Source organism: Pygoscelis adeliae, unplaced genomic scaffold (genome assembly GCF_000699105.1).
Source record: "Pygoscelis adeliae isolate BGI_AS28 unplaced genomic scaffold, ASM69910v1 Scaffold126, whole genome shotgun sequence".
Lineage (NCBI taxonomy): Eukaryota > Metazoa > Chordata > Aves > Sphenisciformes > Spheniscidae > Pygoscelis > Pygoscelis adeliae.
The window spans coordinates 467,263-484,098 of NW_008824896.1; the positions used below are offsets into that span (position 1 = coordinate 467,263).

At 47.3% G+C, this 16,836-nt stretch overlaps 1 protein-coding gene across 1 annotated transcript in view; it reads left to right on the top strand.

Annotated features, from left to right (window-relative positions):
* Positions 1-16,149, top strand: part of LAMC1 (laminin, gamma 1 (formerly LAMB2)) — a 95,165-nt gene extending 79,016 nt beyond the window's left edge. Inside the window, 18 exon segments of the mRNA XM_009324652.1 lie at positions 145-257; positions 1,564-1,785; positions 1,877-2,065; positions 3,471-3,716; positions 4,043-4,196; positions 4,650-4,792; positions 5,518-5,681; positions 5,843-5,999; positions 8,339-8,544; positions 8,964-9,043; positions 9,433-9,570; positions 9,759-9,903; positions 10,486-10,635; positions 11,048-11,162; positions 11,518-11,717; positions 11,947-12,105; positions 12,641-12,740; positions 13,171-16,149. Of these exon segments, the coding sequence (XP_009322927.1) occupies positions 145-257; positions 1,564-1,785; positions 1,877-2,065; positions 3,471-3,716; positions 4,043-4,196; positions 4,650-4,792; positions 5,518-5,681; positions 5,843-5,999; positions 8,339-8,544; positions 8,964-9,043; positions 9,433-9,570; positions 9,759-9,903; positions 10,486-10,635; positions 11,048-11,162; positions 11,518-11,717; positions 11,947-12,105; positions 12,641-12,740; positions 13,171-13,427 (2,938 nt within the window). The 3' untranslated portion in view covers positions 13,428-16,149.
* Positions 16,150-16,836: the final 687 nt, after the last annotated feature.

The following is a 16,836-nucleotide window of genomic DNA, read 5'->3' on the forward strand; positions in this document are numbered from 1 at the left end:
CTTATCAGGTTAATTTGAAGCTCACTGTCTAGCAGCATTGCATAAGTGTATGTGAAGTATGTTGCAATAGCATACTGCTGTTGGAAAGGGCACAGCTGTTAGCATCTGAAAGCTTTGCTGATCATGCATGGCTCTTCTCCGTAGGCTTCATGAGGCTACAGATTACCCATGGAGGCCTGCTCTTACAGCATTTGACTTCCAGAAGCTTCTCCACAACTTGACTTCCATCAAGATCCGCGGGACGTACAGCGAGAGAAGTAAGTCACGGGGCAAACCCATTCGTCTAGTGCTCGGGTTGCTTTACTGTAGGGCCCAGTCATAAATAGCTGTGGCAGGTTATTTGGCAAAGCCTGTGCTGATTGCTTTTCACCTGGTCTTCCTGTGTAACAGCTTCTCCCAGACCTTCTGGAGAGGAGTTGGGGGAGAACGGTGCTGCCTTTGAGAGTCTGGAAGCTGAGCACCCATCACCTTAGAAGCATTCTTTGCTTCTAAATGTGGGGGTTTTGCTGTGTTACACAGCCAGTGTCTTCCAGATTGGTAGAAATACATAGCACAGAGTCCTGAAGGACGTGGTAGGAAAGATGTAGGGAGTTTACAACATTTGGCCTCAGTTTCTGCTACGCTGGGAATGGTTACATCCCCCCTGTTTCCTGGTCTTGCCTTGGCATGACAAATGGGAAGGACAAGGTCTTGAAAGCACTGCCTATGCTGAACTTTCATTCAAGTTCCCTGTAGTGAGGGTTGATAAAAATCAGGCATGAATTAGGAGCAAAAATATTGGGTATTGTCATGTGAAGGAGAATTTTTGCAGAAAGGTGCAAAGGATGAATTTGTATTTGGGGAAGGTGGGAAAGCTGCAAGTGTTTTCAGTAGAGGTGGCTTGTGAAGAGGAATGTGGGGTTGTGAAATGGGGGGGAGGAAAGGTGTGGAGCAAGCCATCCCCTGAGTGCTGTAGCTGCCGCTAATATGTGGGAGCTGAGGCTCTGCTTGGTGCTCTGGAGCTGCTGCAGTGGTACAAACACACTGCTGTAAGTTTTAAAAACAGCTATGTTGTGTCCAGGCTCAGTTTCCCTCCAGGGAAGGGGCTGGGTGGAGAGGGGGGAACTTTCAAATGCCAGACAAAGGAATGGCCTGAGAGGGATAGCTGAAGCGTTTGCCTTGAGGCATGGTTTGCAGATGCTGTGTTAGTGACGGTGTATTAAAGAGATGGTCTGTCCTCCCTAGAAAGACAGGAATTGATTTTGGTATTTGATTTGGAAACTGAAACCATATGCATGCAAAATGTAACTTACTTTAACTGACCATACTTGCTCACATGCTGTTCTCAGCATCCTCCTCTGTATTGTTATTCTCAACTTTCTTGCCCTGCGTGTGCCCTTTGTGAGCTATATTGCATCTTTTCTCATCTGTATAAACCTTCCTGGAGGGTTTTGCTTCTTGATTCACCTTACCAACTGTAAGCATCCACCTGTCTGTCTTTTGTACCGTTCAGATGTATGTTTGGTGAAGCTGTGATGAGAGCCTTTGTGGTTACGAAGTGTTGCCCCTCTCGGTGCTTTCTAGGTGCTGGCCACCTGGATGACGTTACCATCACAAGTGCTCGCCCTGGACCTGGCGTGCCCGTGGCCTGGGTGGAGAGCTGCTCCTGTCCAGCAGGATATGAGGGGCAGTTTTGTGAGCGCTGCTCCTCTGGATACCGGCGAGAGACGCCAAGCCTTGGGCCCTACAGCCCTTGTGTGCCTTGCGCTTGCAATGGGCACAGTGAGACGTGCGAGCCCGAGACGGGTAAGAGGGGCTGATAAAACAGGGAGCAGCAAAAGGATGGTTCTTTCTGGGTTGGACGATGAAGCAAATCCTGTGTTCCTCTCTATTCCAGGTGTGTGCAACTGTAGAGATAACACAGCGGGGTCTCACTGTGAGAAGTGCAGCGATGGGTATTACGGAGATGCAACAGCAGGCACGGCCTCAGACTGTCAGCCCTGCCCGTGCCCAGGCAGCTCGAGCTGTGCCATCGTGCCCCGCACAAAGGAGGTTGTGTGCACCAGCTGCCAGGCTGGTACTACAGGTGTGTTCCTACATGAAGAGTCTTTTTTCTACATCCCACGTGCTTGTCGAAATGTCTCCTGCCAGTTTTGGGGCTCTGACCTGCAGTGAGCAGCTCTGAAAGCTTCTGTGTTTTCTGGTTGAAATGCTTCTCCCTTCCTCAGCCCTATTTTCTGTCCTGTGCGAGGCTCAGGGCTACCCATGTTCTTTGTGCCTGTCTCTCGAGAACAAAAGGGAAACAAAGGCTTAATCTGTGCAAAGTCTGAATGTTTCTATGCTATGTAGGTGAGCTGTGCTAGATTCTAATAGAGCTCTGTTAATTGCACAGTGTTGGGCAGAAAATAGGATAGATTTGAAAGAGCCAGGAAGGCAGGTCAGACTGAAATAAAATTAGAAGATGCAGTTTGCCAGCTGGAGAGGCACTGTGGGATGCTTGCAAGGGAGGGCCAGTGCCCTCCCTAGGAAAAGTAGGAAGGCTGCAGTGACTCACAAACACTGCCCCAAAAATACAAGACTAAATTTGTGCTCAGCAGCTTTAAAGAGAAGTAAGTGAACAGGTACAGATCTTTTCTTAGCGATAAACTGTGAAGTCTGAGCGTGTACCTGAGTTGTCAAGCAGAGCCTTTTGTTCTGTCTGCAAACAGCAAGAAAGCCTTAGGATGGTTGGCAGCCTCCATGCTTCTCTGCTGATTTTATGCTTGGCATGGCAGAGTCCAAAGTACAGAATACCTGTAAATGCTTAGAAAAGCCCCTGACCGAGCACAGAGGCAGCTCGTGGGGGTTCCTATGGGAGCCATTGCTTTGTGAACCAAAGCGGAGTCCAGGGGTCCAGGTTCCTTGCAGCTCAGGTTTCAGTACGAGCTCATCTTTACTTGTAGCTATGTGATTGCACAAGAGTTCCTCCTGTCTCCCGCCACCTTCTTGGGACGTGAAGGGAAAGGTGAGGGAAAAGAGGGTTTGTGTGTGCAAGAACTACCTAAGAAATAGAGCTTATAGCTGGCTGGGGAGGTCAAATCTGCGTTAAATGTAGGGAGCTGCTGAGTTGGAGGCCTCAGTGGCTGCCCATGGAGGTTTGGCAGATCTTGTTGGCAGTGGGGTTTCCTGGAGCAGTGATGCCCCATGGAGCTCTACCTGCTTGGACTCTTAAATTAACAAGAGATTACAACAAATAGGTTTGGTTTAAAGGGATAGGAGGGAAAAGAGGAGCTGAAATAATTCATAATGCAACGTTCCAGTGAAAAAACAGCTTAAATCTAGAGATGGGGAGGGATTCGTGTGTGGTTTGTGCACCTTTCTGGCCCCAACAGAAAGGTGAAAGGGGAAGAAGCTGGCGAGTTTACTTTTCAGAAGGGGCTGCAAAGGGAGTCCGGGTGAGATGGCAGCAAAAGGCTTTCTGCTGCAACATACATGTTTCTGTCACATCCTAGGCAAGAGGTGCGAGCTGTGTGATGATGCCTATTTCGGAGACCCGCTGGGTGAAAATGGTGCTGTGAGGCCTTGCCGCCTCTGCCAGTGCAATGACAACATCGATCCCAATGCCGTGGGAAACTGCGACCGCCAGACGGGCGAGTGCCTCAAGTGCATCTACAACACCGCTGGCTTCTATTGTGACCGCTGCAAAGATGGCTTCTTTGGGAACCCCCTGGCCCCTGATCCTGCTGACAAGTGCAGAGGTGAGAGCCAGTTTCTCTTGCATTTAAAAATGGTTTTGTCCCCAAAGAGCTGCCATTTCCTGATGTGTTGTTAGGACACGTCAGGCTGTTGTTCATGACCGTCAGCAGCGATACACAGCTTTGTCCTGGTTTGGTGGTTCTAGCTTGCTAAAATGCTTGTGTTTGTGGGCTCTTACTGCCATCGAAGCAAAAGCATTGTGTGATGCAGGGCATGGGCTGCTGCGTGTTTTAGATCCAGGCCCATTCAGGGACTGGCTAGCAGAGTACCAACACCACAAGGGACTTGTAACTTTCTGCATGTTTCTCCATACCTTTTATTTTTGCAGCTTGTCACTGCAATCCCTATGGCACTGTGAATCAGCAGACAAGTTGCAATCAAGTGACCGGGCAGTGCGAGTGCCTGTCTCACGTCACCGGGAGGGACTGCAGTGCCTGTGAGCCTGGCTTCTTCAACCTCCAGAGCGGACGTGGCTGTGAGTGGTGATGTTTGCCTTGGCTTGGGGCGAAGAGCCTGGTTTTGGGGGGGGGTGTCTGTGTTTACCTTGTGCAGGAATGTGATGTTTGTCACAAGTAACTGGTGTGCCTCGATGCTGCTATTGGTGGGGAAGAGCATCAGCTCTCATAGGAGCAGCTATGAAGGCTGTACCAAAAGCTTTATAAATAGCTTTAAATCAGGGTTTTAAATAGAAAAGTGCCACGTGACTGTGTGATTGTTGGTAGCAGGGGCTCGTGGGTTCTTTTTTTTAGTGCAGACGCCAAGTGACCTTGCATAGTTCAAAGGCTTAGTGTGTCGCCTCCCGTATCTGCACAGCAAGAAAAGTAACTTTTGGCAAATGGAAACGTTGAGCTGTGCTCATTAGGGCTCCTTCAGAGAGGCGCTTCACTCGTGCCTCCCTTCTGTGTCACTGCCTGATGTGTGACTGCCTCCCCCAGGTGCAACTGCCATGCGCTGGGCTCCACCAATGGCCAGTGCGACATCCGAACCGGGCAGTGCGAGTGCCAGCCTGGCATCGCCGGCCAGCATTGTGACAGATGTGAGGTCAACCACTTTGGCTTTGGCTCCGAAGGCTGTAAACGTAAGTCTGAGGGGTTGGAGCGAGGCAGATGGGAAGGATGTTGCACAGCCAGCCTTGCCTTTGCTTTCCTCCTGTCTCTGGGAAGGTACTTTCTCACCTCACTCTTCATCACAGCAGAAGTTGGCACTTCTATGTCCACACCCTGCGCGGTGAAACTTGATCTCTGTACAATAGCTTACCTCCTTTTTCTTTTTTTTTTTAATTGGGGGTAGGAAGAACTCCAACTTATTATATACCCACTTCTTTTCGGTGTAAATACATTCTCTGAATCTTGTCCTGCAACAGTCCTGTTTCCTAATGTGAAATATCTGCACAGCTACTCTGCAAATGGCCTGAATACACAGATTCTCTCTTGAGGAGCAACAGATCTTGTAAACATGATTGAAAAACAGGATGATCCAAACTTTCCTCCTCGATACCTGTGCCTGTAAAGAGCAGAAAAATTAACTGCAGTAGGTTACAATGAAATGGGGTAGAAAATTATAATGCTTTGTGGGAGAGGTAATAGCAACACTGTGAACACGTGCAATGAATGTTGCGTCCAGCTAGACAGAGTGCCCTGCTGTGCATAGAAGCGTCCTGACTGGGAGTGGGGCTCCAGCTGTGGGTTTGTGCCCTGTTGCTCTTGCAGATGTTTTAGGGTATTGAGGGTATGCTCTTGCCCTGCGGGTTTTAGGGTATTTCTGCCTATCCTCCAGTCTGACTGAGCTTTAACTTCCCCGCAGCCTGCGACTGTGATCCTGAGGGTTCGCGCACCCTGCAGTGCCGGGAGAATGGTCGCTGTGAGTGCAAGGAAGGCTTTGTGGGGAGCCGCTGTGACCAGTGTGAAGAAAACTATTTCTAAGGCTGCCAAGAGTGTCCGGCCTGTTACAGATTAGTGAAAGATAAGGTAAGGCCACAAACGCCACTGTTGGTACCACTGGAGATGGTGGCACGTGCCTGCTTGTGCAGCAGCTTTTGCTCCTGTGGCTGGCTGATGCTTGCCGAAAGCAGTGACGTTCAAGGTGCTTTGCTCTGTGTCGTAGCTGTGCTTCTGTCCCTCTCGTGTAGGTGGCAGAGCAACGAGAGAGGTTACGGGAGCTGGAAAATCTTATAGCAAATCTGGGTACAGGAGAAGAAACTGTAACCGATGAAGCCTTTGAAGAGAGGTTGAAGCAGGCAGAAAGAGATGTTATGGAGTTGCTCCAGGAAGCACAAAACAGCAAAGGTTAGTTGACCTGATCAGACATGGACCAATGTGAAATGAGCTCTTTGCTTGATGTTCCTGTTCCCTTTGGAGACCATGTTTTATTTTAAGCCTATGCTGTGCATCAGGACAGACAGCTATTTCAGATAGCACTGAGACAGTGTATGTTATTATCAAAACAATGGTGGCTGTGCTTTTATCCCTGCTGTTATCCCAGTGGTTTCTGTTGTACATGCAAAGTAAAGATCTGCCTCCAGTTCTGTACAGATGCAAGTTTTTTGTTACCCTCTTCTCCAGATGCAAAGGAGGTTTTTACGTACTTGTTAACCAAGCAGAAGACTTTCCAATATTTATTGTGCTTATAAATTTGCTCAGACATCTTGGGATAAAGCAGTTCTTGTTGGGATATAATCAGCAATCAGAATGAAGGCTTCAAAATCCTGCTGGCAAGCTTAATTACCCACCATAAAGTGTATAATGTTCTGAAAAGTGCTGTTGTGGTGGCCTGTAGCTATTTTTCCTGTTAAACTCTGCTTCAAATTGATTCTTGTACTGTCACCTCTACCATAGGATGTCTGTGAGCAGGACGTTAAGCAATGTGGCAGTGGTTTGTCCTCAGGGTTGTCTTAGTGTATAAGCTGATGTGTGTTTTGGAGAAGAGCAACTTGAAGAAGACTATTGACTTTGCAGTAAAAGGTGTTCCCCCGGGAGTTGGTTCAGTGATTTTAGACCACTTTGGAAAAATCTGTCCCCTTTGCGTGAAGCTGGGAAAAAGCTGATGCGCATCTAACGCTTGCATTTGCTTGAGAAGATTCCTGCCAGTGGGAATTATCACTGAAGCCCTTCTCAGTTTTAGCTGAGGTAGCTTTATGCTGCCTGCTTGGCATCCGTGCCTAGATAATAGTTCCATGTAGGGGGGGTAGGAGGGTGAGGATTGGAGAAAGGTGAGGGAATGGATTGGGTTTTCCAGTGGTATTTTTCATCTTTCTTTCCACCTCTTAGAACCATAGAATCATTTAAGTTGGAAAAGACACTTAAGATCATAGAGTCCAACCGTTAACCTAGCACTGCCAAGTCCACCACTAAACCATATCCCTAAGCACCACATCTACACGTCTTTTAAATACCTCCAGGGATGGTGACTCAACCACTTCCCTGGGCAGCCTGTTCCAATGCTTGACGACCCTTTTGGTGAAGAAATTTTTCCTAATATCCTAAACCTCCCCTGGCGCAACTTGAGGCCATTTCCTCTTGTCCTATCACCAGTTACTTGGGAGAAGAGACCGACACTCACCTCGCTACAACCTCCTTTCAGGTAGTTGTAGAGTGCGATAAGGTCTCCCCTCAGCCTCCTTTTCTCCAGGCTAAACAACCCCAGTTCTCTCAGCCGCTCCTCATAAGACTTGTGCTCTAGACCCTTCACCAGCTTTGCTCTTTCCTAACTAAGAGGCAAGTTAAGTGCAACAAAACCTACTCTTGCAAGAATCTGTGCACACCTGTAGCAGTTATATGTGTTTTTCTACTTGATAATGGATAATGTAGTTTGTAGTATGTTTTTGGAATGTGTCAAACGTGCTGCAAGGTCAAGGCAACATATTTGGGGAAAAATCTTAATTTTGGAGGCCTGCAGGCTTCTGCTTGTACTTCATCTCTTAATAACACCCTCACCTCTTCAAAAGTAACTGCCCCGGTCATGAGGCACATGTCTGTGCTTTTATGGCTCCATTATTAAGACGCTGTTGTGGGGAGTTACCTGGTGGCCCAAAAACTTGGGGAAGTTTGAGGGGCTCATAGGTCCTACAGATTGGAGAACCAAGGCTCTATCCTGCCAGCTTTTGTCATCCCTTTGGTTTGGGGTGGGTTTGCTATTCCACACATCATCTAGGTGTTCCGTACGGAGACTGTGTCTGGCTCGGGAGTAGCCACCATTGCCCAAAGCAGGCAATAATGTACAGCCCAACTATTCCTTCATCTCTGCTTACCTTCTAGGAATTAAGCTCAATTGAAGAATTGACAAAGCAGATGTTTCATACCTCTTGAGGAGCAGCTCTCTTGTCTTTTTTAAGTCAATGATAGAGGTGAAACATGATTCTGACCACAAAATCACCCATCAGAGTCGGTTCCAACACCCAGCAGGATTGTCTTATTAGTAGTTAATGACTTTTCAGTTCTCATATTTGGTGCACATTCTGATGATGACTTTGATCTCAAGCTGACTGACTTATGAAACAGCTTTACTGGTCCCCTTTCAGTAGGGGTTTAACCTACCAATGTGTTGCCTGCAGTGGTAAAGTGGTGCTCCAGCTTCTCTTCCTGCTGTGATTAATTTTGCTGCTTCTCTTTTATATCGTGTGTTTCAGACGTAGATCAGGGCCTCATGGATCGTCTCAAAGACATCAACAGCACACTAGTGAGTCAGCTCAACAGGCTGAGAAACATCCAGGGCACGGTGCGGGAGACAGAGAACCTGGCAGAGCAAGCCCGGGTGCGGGTGGAGGACACAGAGGACCTGATCAGCTTAGCTTCCGATATGCTTGAGAAGGCAAAGATGGCAGCTGACAACGTGGTGAGTATGCCAAGATCCCAGATGGTTAGGAGAGGGGAGGGCCTTTCCTTTCTGTGCCCTCTGGTGTGTTTCTCTACTTGTTCTCTCTCTCATATAACAAATCTGCTATGGAAGTATCTTCTCCCTTACCAAAGATCATGGGAAATAAATAAAGGAAGGTCACCAGTGTCTGTCATAGATTGTATCTTAGCCCCTGCTCAAAGAAACCAACATAAGAACCCCTAAATAAATATTAGCACCTTTGTTTTTAAGGAATAACCAGTGGTGGAAATGGCATGGGCTTAAGAAAAAAACGTAGATAAGTCAGAAGTAGGTTAGATGCATCTCTAAGCATTTAGATCATGACAATAAATATTTAAAGCAAAGATGAATAAAAGATGAAAAAAGAGCTTTAAGATTTTTTCTTTCTTTTTTTCCAGTCCATTACACCTCCGGAGTCAAGTGGGGACCCTAACAACATGACTCTATTAGCAGAAGAGGCGCGTAAGCTGGCTGAAAGGTAGGCTGTGGCAAGACGCGCTTCTCACAGCCCGCGTTAGGGTCCTGCTCTTCCTTACAAGGGGGAAGCAAAATTTAGTTTGCTTGATGCAAAACACGTGCCCTTTGAGTAAGAGATTGGCACTGTGGGTGCACGCCTATGTATCATTGAGGGCAAACTCTAGACATGTGAATGAGGGACATGTACAACCGTAGCGGTGCCTTTCAGCTGATCCTGTGGGTACTGCTGGAGTGATGCCTTGGTTGTAGAGATGGTCTCAGACAGCATCTTCCATATGCAAATCTGGGTGAAGGAAGGAAAAGTAAGAGAGAATAAAATCCAGAATTGAGGATAGAAATCTCTGCCTGACAATTCTAATGGCATTATTTTTCTTCTCTAATCTTGTCCAGACACAAAAAAGAAGCTGATGAGATTGTTCGCATAGCCAAGGCAGCAAATGATACTTCCACGGAAGCGTATCAACTACTGCTGAAGACCCTGGCTGGAGAAAACCAAACTGCAAATGACATTGATGAGCTCAACCAGAAGTGAGTCAGTAACAGAAAATTATTTTTATTTCCTGGCTTTAGAGCAGTGCTTAAAACTAAGATGCCTTCTGTAGCATTGTATGCTTTGGGTTTTATGGGAGCTGTCTTTCAGTTTCTTAGCCTCTCTATTAGTAAGTTCAGTTCTACAAAAAAAATTGTAGTGTAACTGGATCTTTGGGGTTTTTTAGGTATAATCAAGCAAGGAACATTTCTCGAGACCTAGAGAAACAGGCCAACAAGGTGCTTGCAGAGGCAGAGGAAGCTGGAAACAAAGCCCTGCAGATCTACGCTAATCTCACCAGTCTGCCTGCCATGGATTCCACAGGTCTAGAGGTACATGCGGGAAGCATCACGCGCAGCGTTTTTTGATGAGGACAAGCATTATAGCAGTGTGCTAGGTTGCTGACATACCTTGCATGTGCTCTGCTAATGTTTCGCTGCATAAGAACAGTCTGTGGAATTTTTGTCCATCTAGGCATAATCCAGACTTGTGCATTTCAGCTTTTATGCAGGAGACTTGCATGCAGGAAACTACATACATAAACCCCCACCTCCCCCAATCTCTGATGGACAAAAAACTAGTGAAATGTTGTTTGCCAAACATCTTGGCTTGAACAGAGAAGTACAAAAATTTCAGTTCCTCTGAAGTCTGCAGAACTACTCTCTCTCCTGTGCTGGCTGTAGTGCAGTAGATTTTCTTGCGTATGAAATTGTTTGCAACCTCTGTCCTTTGTTGCACTGACCCTCACGGTATTCAGAGCTTTGCAGGCAAAGTTACAGCTGTAGTTGTAAGAGATGGGAACCCATCCTAGCTTCTACCTGTTTGACAGTTAGAAACTATACCGTGTTTTGCCACCTGTTCAGAAATTCTTTAACGTTCGGGGATCTGCGTTTGTTTCCGATTTCTACCTGCAGAATGAAGCAAATAAGATCAAGAAGGAAGCGGAGGAGTTAGATCAGCTAATTGCCAGGAAGCTGAAAGATTATGAGGACTTGAGAGAAGACATGAAAGGAAAGGAGCTAGAAGTAAAGAACCTCTTGGAGAAAGGGAAGACAGAGCAGCAGGTGAGTTCTGTTTTGTGCAGGCTTTTGTTCCCTGGAAAAAACAAAGAAAAACAAGTAACTGGCCAGATATGAAAGATTTGGTCTTATTCAGCCTATCTTAGTGCTGCTTGTTACTTACAAGAATACTGAAGAATCATCCCAGAAAGGAGGTGCAAAAAGCTGGTAAAAGCAATGGCATTGAGGCTATGTGGGAGAATAGGGGATGTTAGCCAGGTGGGGTGTTGTCTTTGTATTCAGAACAGTATTCCAAAAGTACCTAAATTCACCTGGTTTCAGAGGAAGCATTGCCAGTCAGGGATGAACGCTGCTCTGTATGGCGTTGGTGTTTCAGGCTGAGCAATGCTTTTTGATACACCTAGATGGTTGTCCTTCAAAAGGTAAGAATATGTTGATACATGTCATGTCTCCTTAGACTGCAGACCAGCTCTTGGCTCGAGCAGATGCAGCGAAAGCCCTGGCTGAAGAAGCTGCTCGGAAGGGCAATGGCACGCTACAAGAGGCTAATACCATTCTCAGCAACCTGAAAGGTAAAGAAAAAGCACTTGCAGTGAATCCTTCAATTCCTGTGTGACAAGTCACCTGGCAGTAGGGTATCTTGGTTAAACGGGCCATGCTATTGCCAGTACCTGAGTGTTGGGTGTTGTCTTTTGGCTTTTTTTCTTTAAAGAAAAAAAAACAGAAATGTTTTCAGTTACTAGAAATCTCCTTTTATTTAGTGTCAGAAGACATGTAATAGAGAGCTGCAAGCATATACCCCCACACCCCCCTGTTTGCTCTTCATCCCTCTTATGTCCAGGTGTCAAAGCCTGGGTAGTTTGGTCAAAGAAGCATCCCAAGGCTCTTCTGGAGCAAGTGATAAGAATCTGTTTTGCCCTTTCTTAGACTTTGATAAGCGGGTGAATGATAACAAGACAGCAGCCGAGGAGGCACTGAAAAAGATTCCTGCCATTACCCAGACCATTGCTGAAGCCAACAATAAGACACGCCAGGCGGAGCTGGCGCTTGGCAATGCTGCTGCTGATGCCCGCGAAGCCAAGACTAAAGCAGATGATGCTGAGAAAATCGCTGGTTCTGTTCAGAAGGTGAGTCCTTTGCGCTTCTGGAGCCACTCCCTGTGATACTGGTGTGTGACTGTATAACCTCCTCTGTTCCAGTATTTCCTGGTGAGCCCCGTGTGCTTTCTGCTGTATTCCCTGCTAGGGAATGCAAAATGTGGCGTGATAGGAAATTGGTGCATTTTGATGAAAAGGATTGAAGGAAGTTCTGCACCTTCACCACCTTTTTCCATCCTGTTCCCCTTGTTGGCTGTAGAGCGCTGCTGCTACCAAAGCCGAAGCTGACAAGACTTTTGCTGATGTGACGGGGCTGGCCAGAGAAGTGGATGACATGATGAAGCAACTACAGGATGCAGAAAAAGAGCTGAAGCGGAAGCAGGATGATGCTGAGCAGGATATGATGATGGCAGGCATGGTAAGTATTGCTGGCAGGTGGCACCAGTGGCAAGAAGGTGCCTTCTCCCTGCTGTCCTGGCGATGCAGGCTTTTCTCCTGCTGTCCTCTTGCAAAGACAGCACTGGGTCCAGCCAGTATTCAATCTCTTCCAAGTTTGAAGAGGGATGGAATACATGAGATGAGCAAAGGAGCTCCTCTGGTGGCATTAGCATAGATTCCCTGCTGGAATTTGAGCGCTAGTTTTCTTAATGCAACTTTCCTTTTATTTTAACTGAAACCTGACTGTAGCCTTATTGAGTCTGTTCTGACTTTTCCTGCAAAGTCCTTCTCGGTTATCAGGGATCCCCATCCTGAAATAATCAGAAAACTGGTTATTTGAAGTTTGTCAGTCTTCGCCAGCACTGTGATAAAGATCTCAGCACAGAGGTGTTAATCCTGGCGAGAGGAGCCAGGGATGTGTGTGACTAACTGCTTGGGCAGACCTGTGAAAAGGAGAGGCAATGGTTTCGTAATCCCTACAGCCTTTTTGTGCTCTCATTTTTTATACCCTGCAGGCCTCACAGGCTGCCCAGGAGGCAGAAGACAATGCAAGAAAAGCAAAGAACTCTGTGAACAGCTTGCTTGCTGTCATTAATGACCTGCTGGATCAATTAGGTAAGACTGTCCTTAATGTGCCTTACGCCTTTGAGTGGTTTTTTCTGCTGCCTGACGTTGCAGTGCTGGCAGCTGGCATGGTGTGCTGGCTTCCCTGCCGGTGCTGTGCCATGAATCAAACGGGTCCGTTCACTTCTACAAATGCGGCTTGCGTGTTTTCGGCAAGGGTTTTGTGTGTGTGTGTGTGTCCCCGGGTGGCCTCAAAGCTTGTTGTGCAATGTTTGGTACTGCTTTTCTGCAAGCTGAGGACCGTTGTTGAGGCAGTGAAGGTGTAATGTGTGTGTTTGGTGCTGTTTTAAACACTGTTTCTAATGCAGAGATGGCCTGATGGAGATCTCGGTCCGCGTATGGGCTCAGCTATGTAAGCACCCAAAACTGGTGCATCAAAGGTTATCTTAATGGATTTCACTGTTTGCTTCTGGCTTTCCAGGGCAACTGGAGACAGTGGACTTGAACAAACTGAATGAGATTGAGGGTACCCTGAACAGTGCCAAAGACCAGATGAAAGATAGCAACTTGGACCAGAAAGTGTCTTTCCTTGAGAGAGAAGCCAGGAAGCAAGATGATGCGATACAGGCCTACAACAGGGACATTGAAGAGATCCTGAAGGACATTAGCAACCTGGAAGACATCAAGAAGACCTTGCCGTCTGGCTGTTTTAACACCCCGTCCATTGAGAAACCCTAAGGGTGCGCTGGGGGTGGGGGGTATTCCCCCGGTGAGCGGTGGAGCGGTGGTTTGGCTATGGAGTGCCTTAACACACATTACCTTCTTCAAATCCCCAGCTCTTCGCTGCTCGCAGCCACTGTTTTCAAATCAGGATAAGTTGAAAGTTTTTTTAAGAGAAGCAAATTAAATATCCGTCTTTGGGCATCAAAGGGTTTTTTTATATAAATTGTCTTCCTGAGCACTCCGCCTTTGCCCCTTTCTCAGACACAGTTTCCCTTTGATTAGCGCAAGGATGAGAGATGCTCTGGACTCTTTATACTGCGGTTCAGAAATAACCATGTGAGCTGTATACAGCAAGGCAAAACTAACCCTACTTTCTCTCCTTTCTTCTCCCCTTGACTGTATCCTTGGTCCTGGAGCTCTCTGTCCCTATGAAGGAAGGGGATGGCTACCAAAGTATTACTGTAATGGCCAGTATAGCTGCACTCATTCAGATCCCTCTTCCCAACTTCCAACCCTGTGAATTTATTTTTTTTATTGTTAACTAGTGGCCAATCGACAGCGTTGGTAGCCTTTGACAAAATAGCCGAAGCCTCTTTCTGAAATGCTTTCTGTGATGATGCATCACTCTGAGAAAAACGCAGCCTCTGAGAGGAGCTCTTTGGGAAGATGTGATACTGGTGGAGTGGTAGGTCTTGCCAGCCCCGCTCCCGCTCTGTGGAGAACTTTTGGGTCCAGTCTGTAAGCAGCTACCTGACCGAGTAGTCCAGGCTGGGGAGTGTGGAAGCCATAAGCTGCGTTCCCATCTGTAGGTGTTGTTATTGAATTGCCAGAGGATCTTTTTTTTAGGCTACGAATGTCTGATTGACAGATTAGTTTGTTGAAGCAGGAAAAGTGTTGCTGAAGAGGAGAGCTGCCATCCAGAGAGCGCTGACAGCTGCACTGGCCTTCATGCTGAATGTCTTTGGGCGGGGAAGGAAGGGGGGCACGCAAGTGGAAATGAAAAGATCTTTCTCTCCATCTTCTTCCTGGAGGAGGACAGTGGCATTTTTATATCTCCCGGCATTGCTCTCACCTTTTGCCTGGTTTTAACCTGGCAGAAAGAGCTGGAGTTTACCAATGCCCTCCTTTCTTTTTGCCTACCAATCTCCCAGTCACTGTAAAGCCACTGCAGCACAGGGACTTCAGGCTGGGCTCGAGTGGCAATTCTGCATTTCACACCGCTGCTGCCACCTCCCCAGCAGGCTCCCTCCCCAGGTAGTGCCTCCCAGCTGTTTACTGGTGCTGGGTGGGAGCGGTGGGGAGCCCCTCGCTCCTCCTCCGGCCCTCCTCTGAGACGAGAGCATCCTCTGTGGCTTCCTCCTTGCCTCCAGCCTGGCATCCCCCCCACCCCCTCCCTGAGATCCAGTATATATCTATCCTTAAACACTATGCAACTTCGTACGTTTGCGTAGCGGGGAAGAAATTATTATCTGACACACACTGGTGCTATTAATTATTTCAAATTTATATTTTTTGTGTGAATGTGATTTTTTTTTCCGTTTTTTAATCATGATTATAGTGTGAGGAAGTCTCTCGTGTGTGCGTATGTGTGTGTAAATATATTCAGCCATATTTCCAGAGTGGCACAGCCTGGCCTCCTCTATGTGCTTACCCTTATAGCCATCGGGGCACGTGCACCGTATATCTCTTCTCTCTATTATTCCCGTAGAGCTCAGTATTTCTCCTAGCTGGGCTGCCCTTTCTTCCCTCTCTCGTATCCTCAGCACCCATATGGGCATCAGCAATAACCACTTTGCCTGTTGGGTGGACGCTTTCCAGCCCTCCCTCCAAAGCCAGCCCTGATGCATGGTGTTCACAGCATCCCATTTTGTGTCCCTTGTCCCCAGGGATGTTGTGCCAGGAGGAGAGCAGGGGCTGTGGCTTTACAGCTGGGGTGTGAGGAGCTGTAGCACTGTTGGGAGACCGGACCCAGCGTTGAGGTGGTCGGAGAGCTGGATTTGGGGACATCTTGATACCACTGTGTGAGGCGGGAGGCTTGGTACACCCTCGGGAATGGCGCTGCTGGGCAGGGGGTGTTCCCAGCAAACCCCGCATCGCTCTTGTACCCTTTCTCTTAGAGATTCTTACAATTTACCAGCTTGGGATTTCCCCCTGCCTGCAAACATACCTAATACCTGGAGGAGAGCTTACCTGTGCTCGCCCACGTGCGTGGGGTGTTGAGGTCAGCGTCTTGGCCGGCTGCTCTGGTCAGATGGCTGGCTGTAACTGTGTCACCTCTCTGCCAAGGCTGTGAGAAGAGCAGATGCGAAGATGCACGCATGCCCTGGCTGACCTCAGGCCTAAGGTTTCCTGCTTTCTTCTCTTTTTTTTTTTCCCCCCTCCTTAAGCTGTTTTTAACAGAATTTTATTTTTAAATAAAAAAAAATCTTTATAAGCGATCTCTTAATCACTACTGCGTTACAGCCATTATTCATTGTATAAGTCCAGTTATTTCTTTACGTAATGTGATGATGTGACAGCTGCTGGTGGAGTGCTGGATGTCACGGGCAACGCGTGACAGTCCCTTCATCACCTTATTCCTGACTGTGGCCCCCTCAGTACGTGCCTTCACTCCAGCTTTTTGCCTTAATCTGTGGTCTTGCTGTCTGGGGCGGTGAACAAAATGCAACACTTGCAGTTTTTATGTATAAAACAGTATTTCTTATTTATAATAAAGTCTGAATATTTGTAACCCCCTTATACCTTGACATTCTTTTGAGTATTGCTTTTGATTTGGGGGGGGGGGGGGGGGTTGTGGGGGGGGGGTTGCCTCTTGCTTAATTAATCAGATGAGCTGGATTGGGGTGGGAGAAAGGGAAAAGTAATTTGGAAATTTCATGTGGTGGGCTGCAGATGGCCATAGTGATTATGGTTTCTCCCTGTGTCCACTGCTCCATTGCCATGGCTACAATGAATTTTATGCTGCTGGTTTTCCAGGCCTTAAAAAATAAGATTATGTTGTTGGTGCTGATGCTATTGGAGCTGCACTGTCCTCTTGGAAAGCCCTGGGGAATTGGGGGGTGTTCCTTTACAGTGTAAGGGTAAAATCCTTTCTGCTTTCAGCTGAACACGTGGAAAAGGTTGGGGCTCTTGGAAAGAAAAACAAAAACCCTAAATAAAGAAGCTGAAATTTCTCTACCGGGAACTGCTGTAAATCTGGGTACTCTGTGTTGTTCCGTGGGTCCTGTCTGCCAGAGCCCAGGATAAAATTTATTCCTGAATTAAGCAAGTTTTTAATGTCAGGACAGATTACTGTGATAATGGACTGGGCAGTTCTGCAATCACACCCATCTTACAGCTGCAGACTGGATTTCTTTTATTTTTCTCAGCAGAGGAAAGTGCACGTGTCTCATTAACTTGCATCAGAGCTAATCCCTTCTCAATT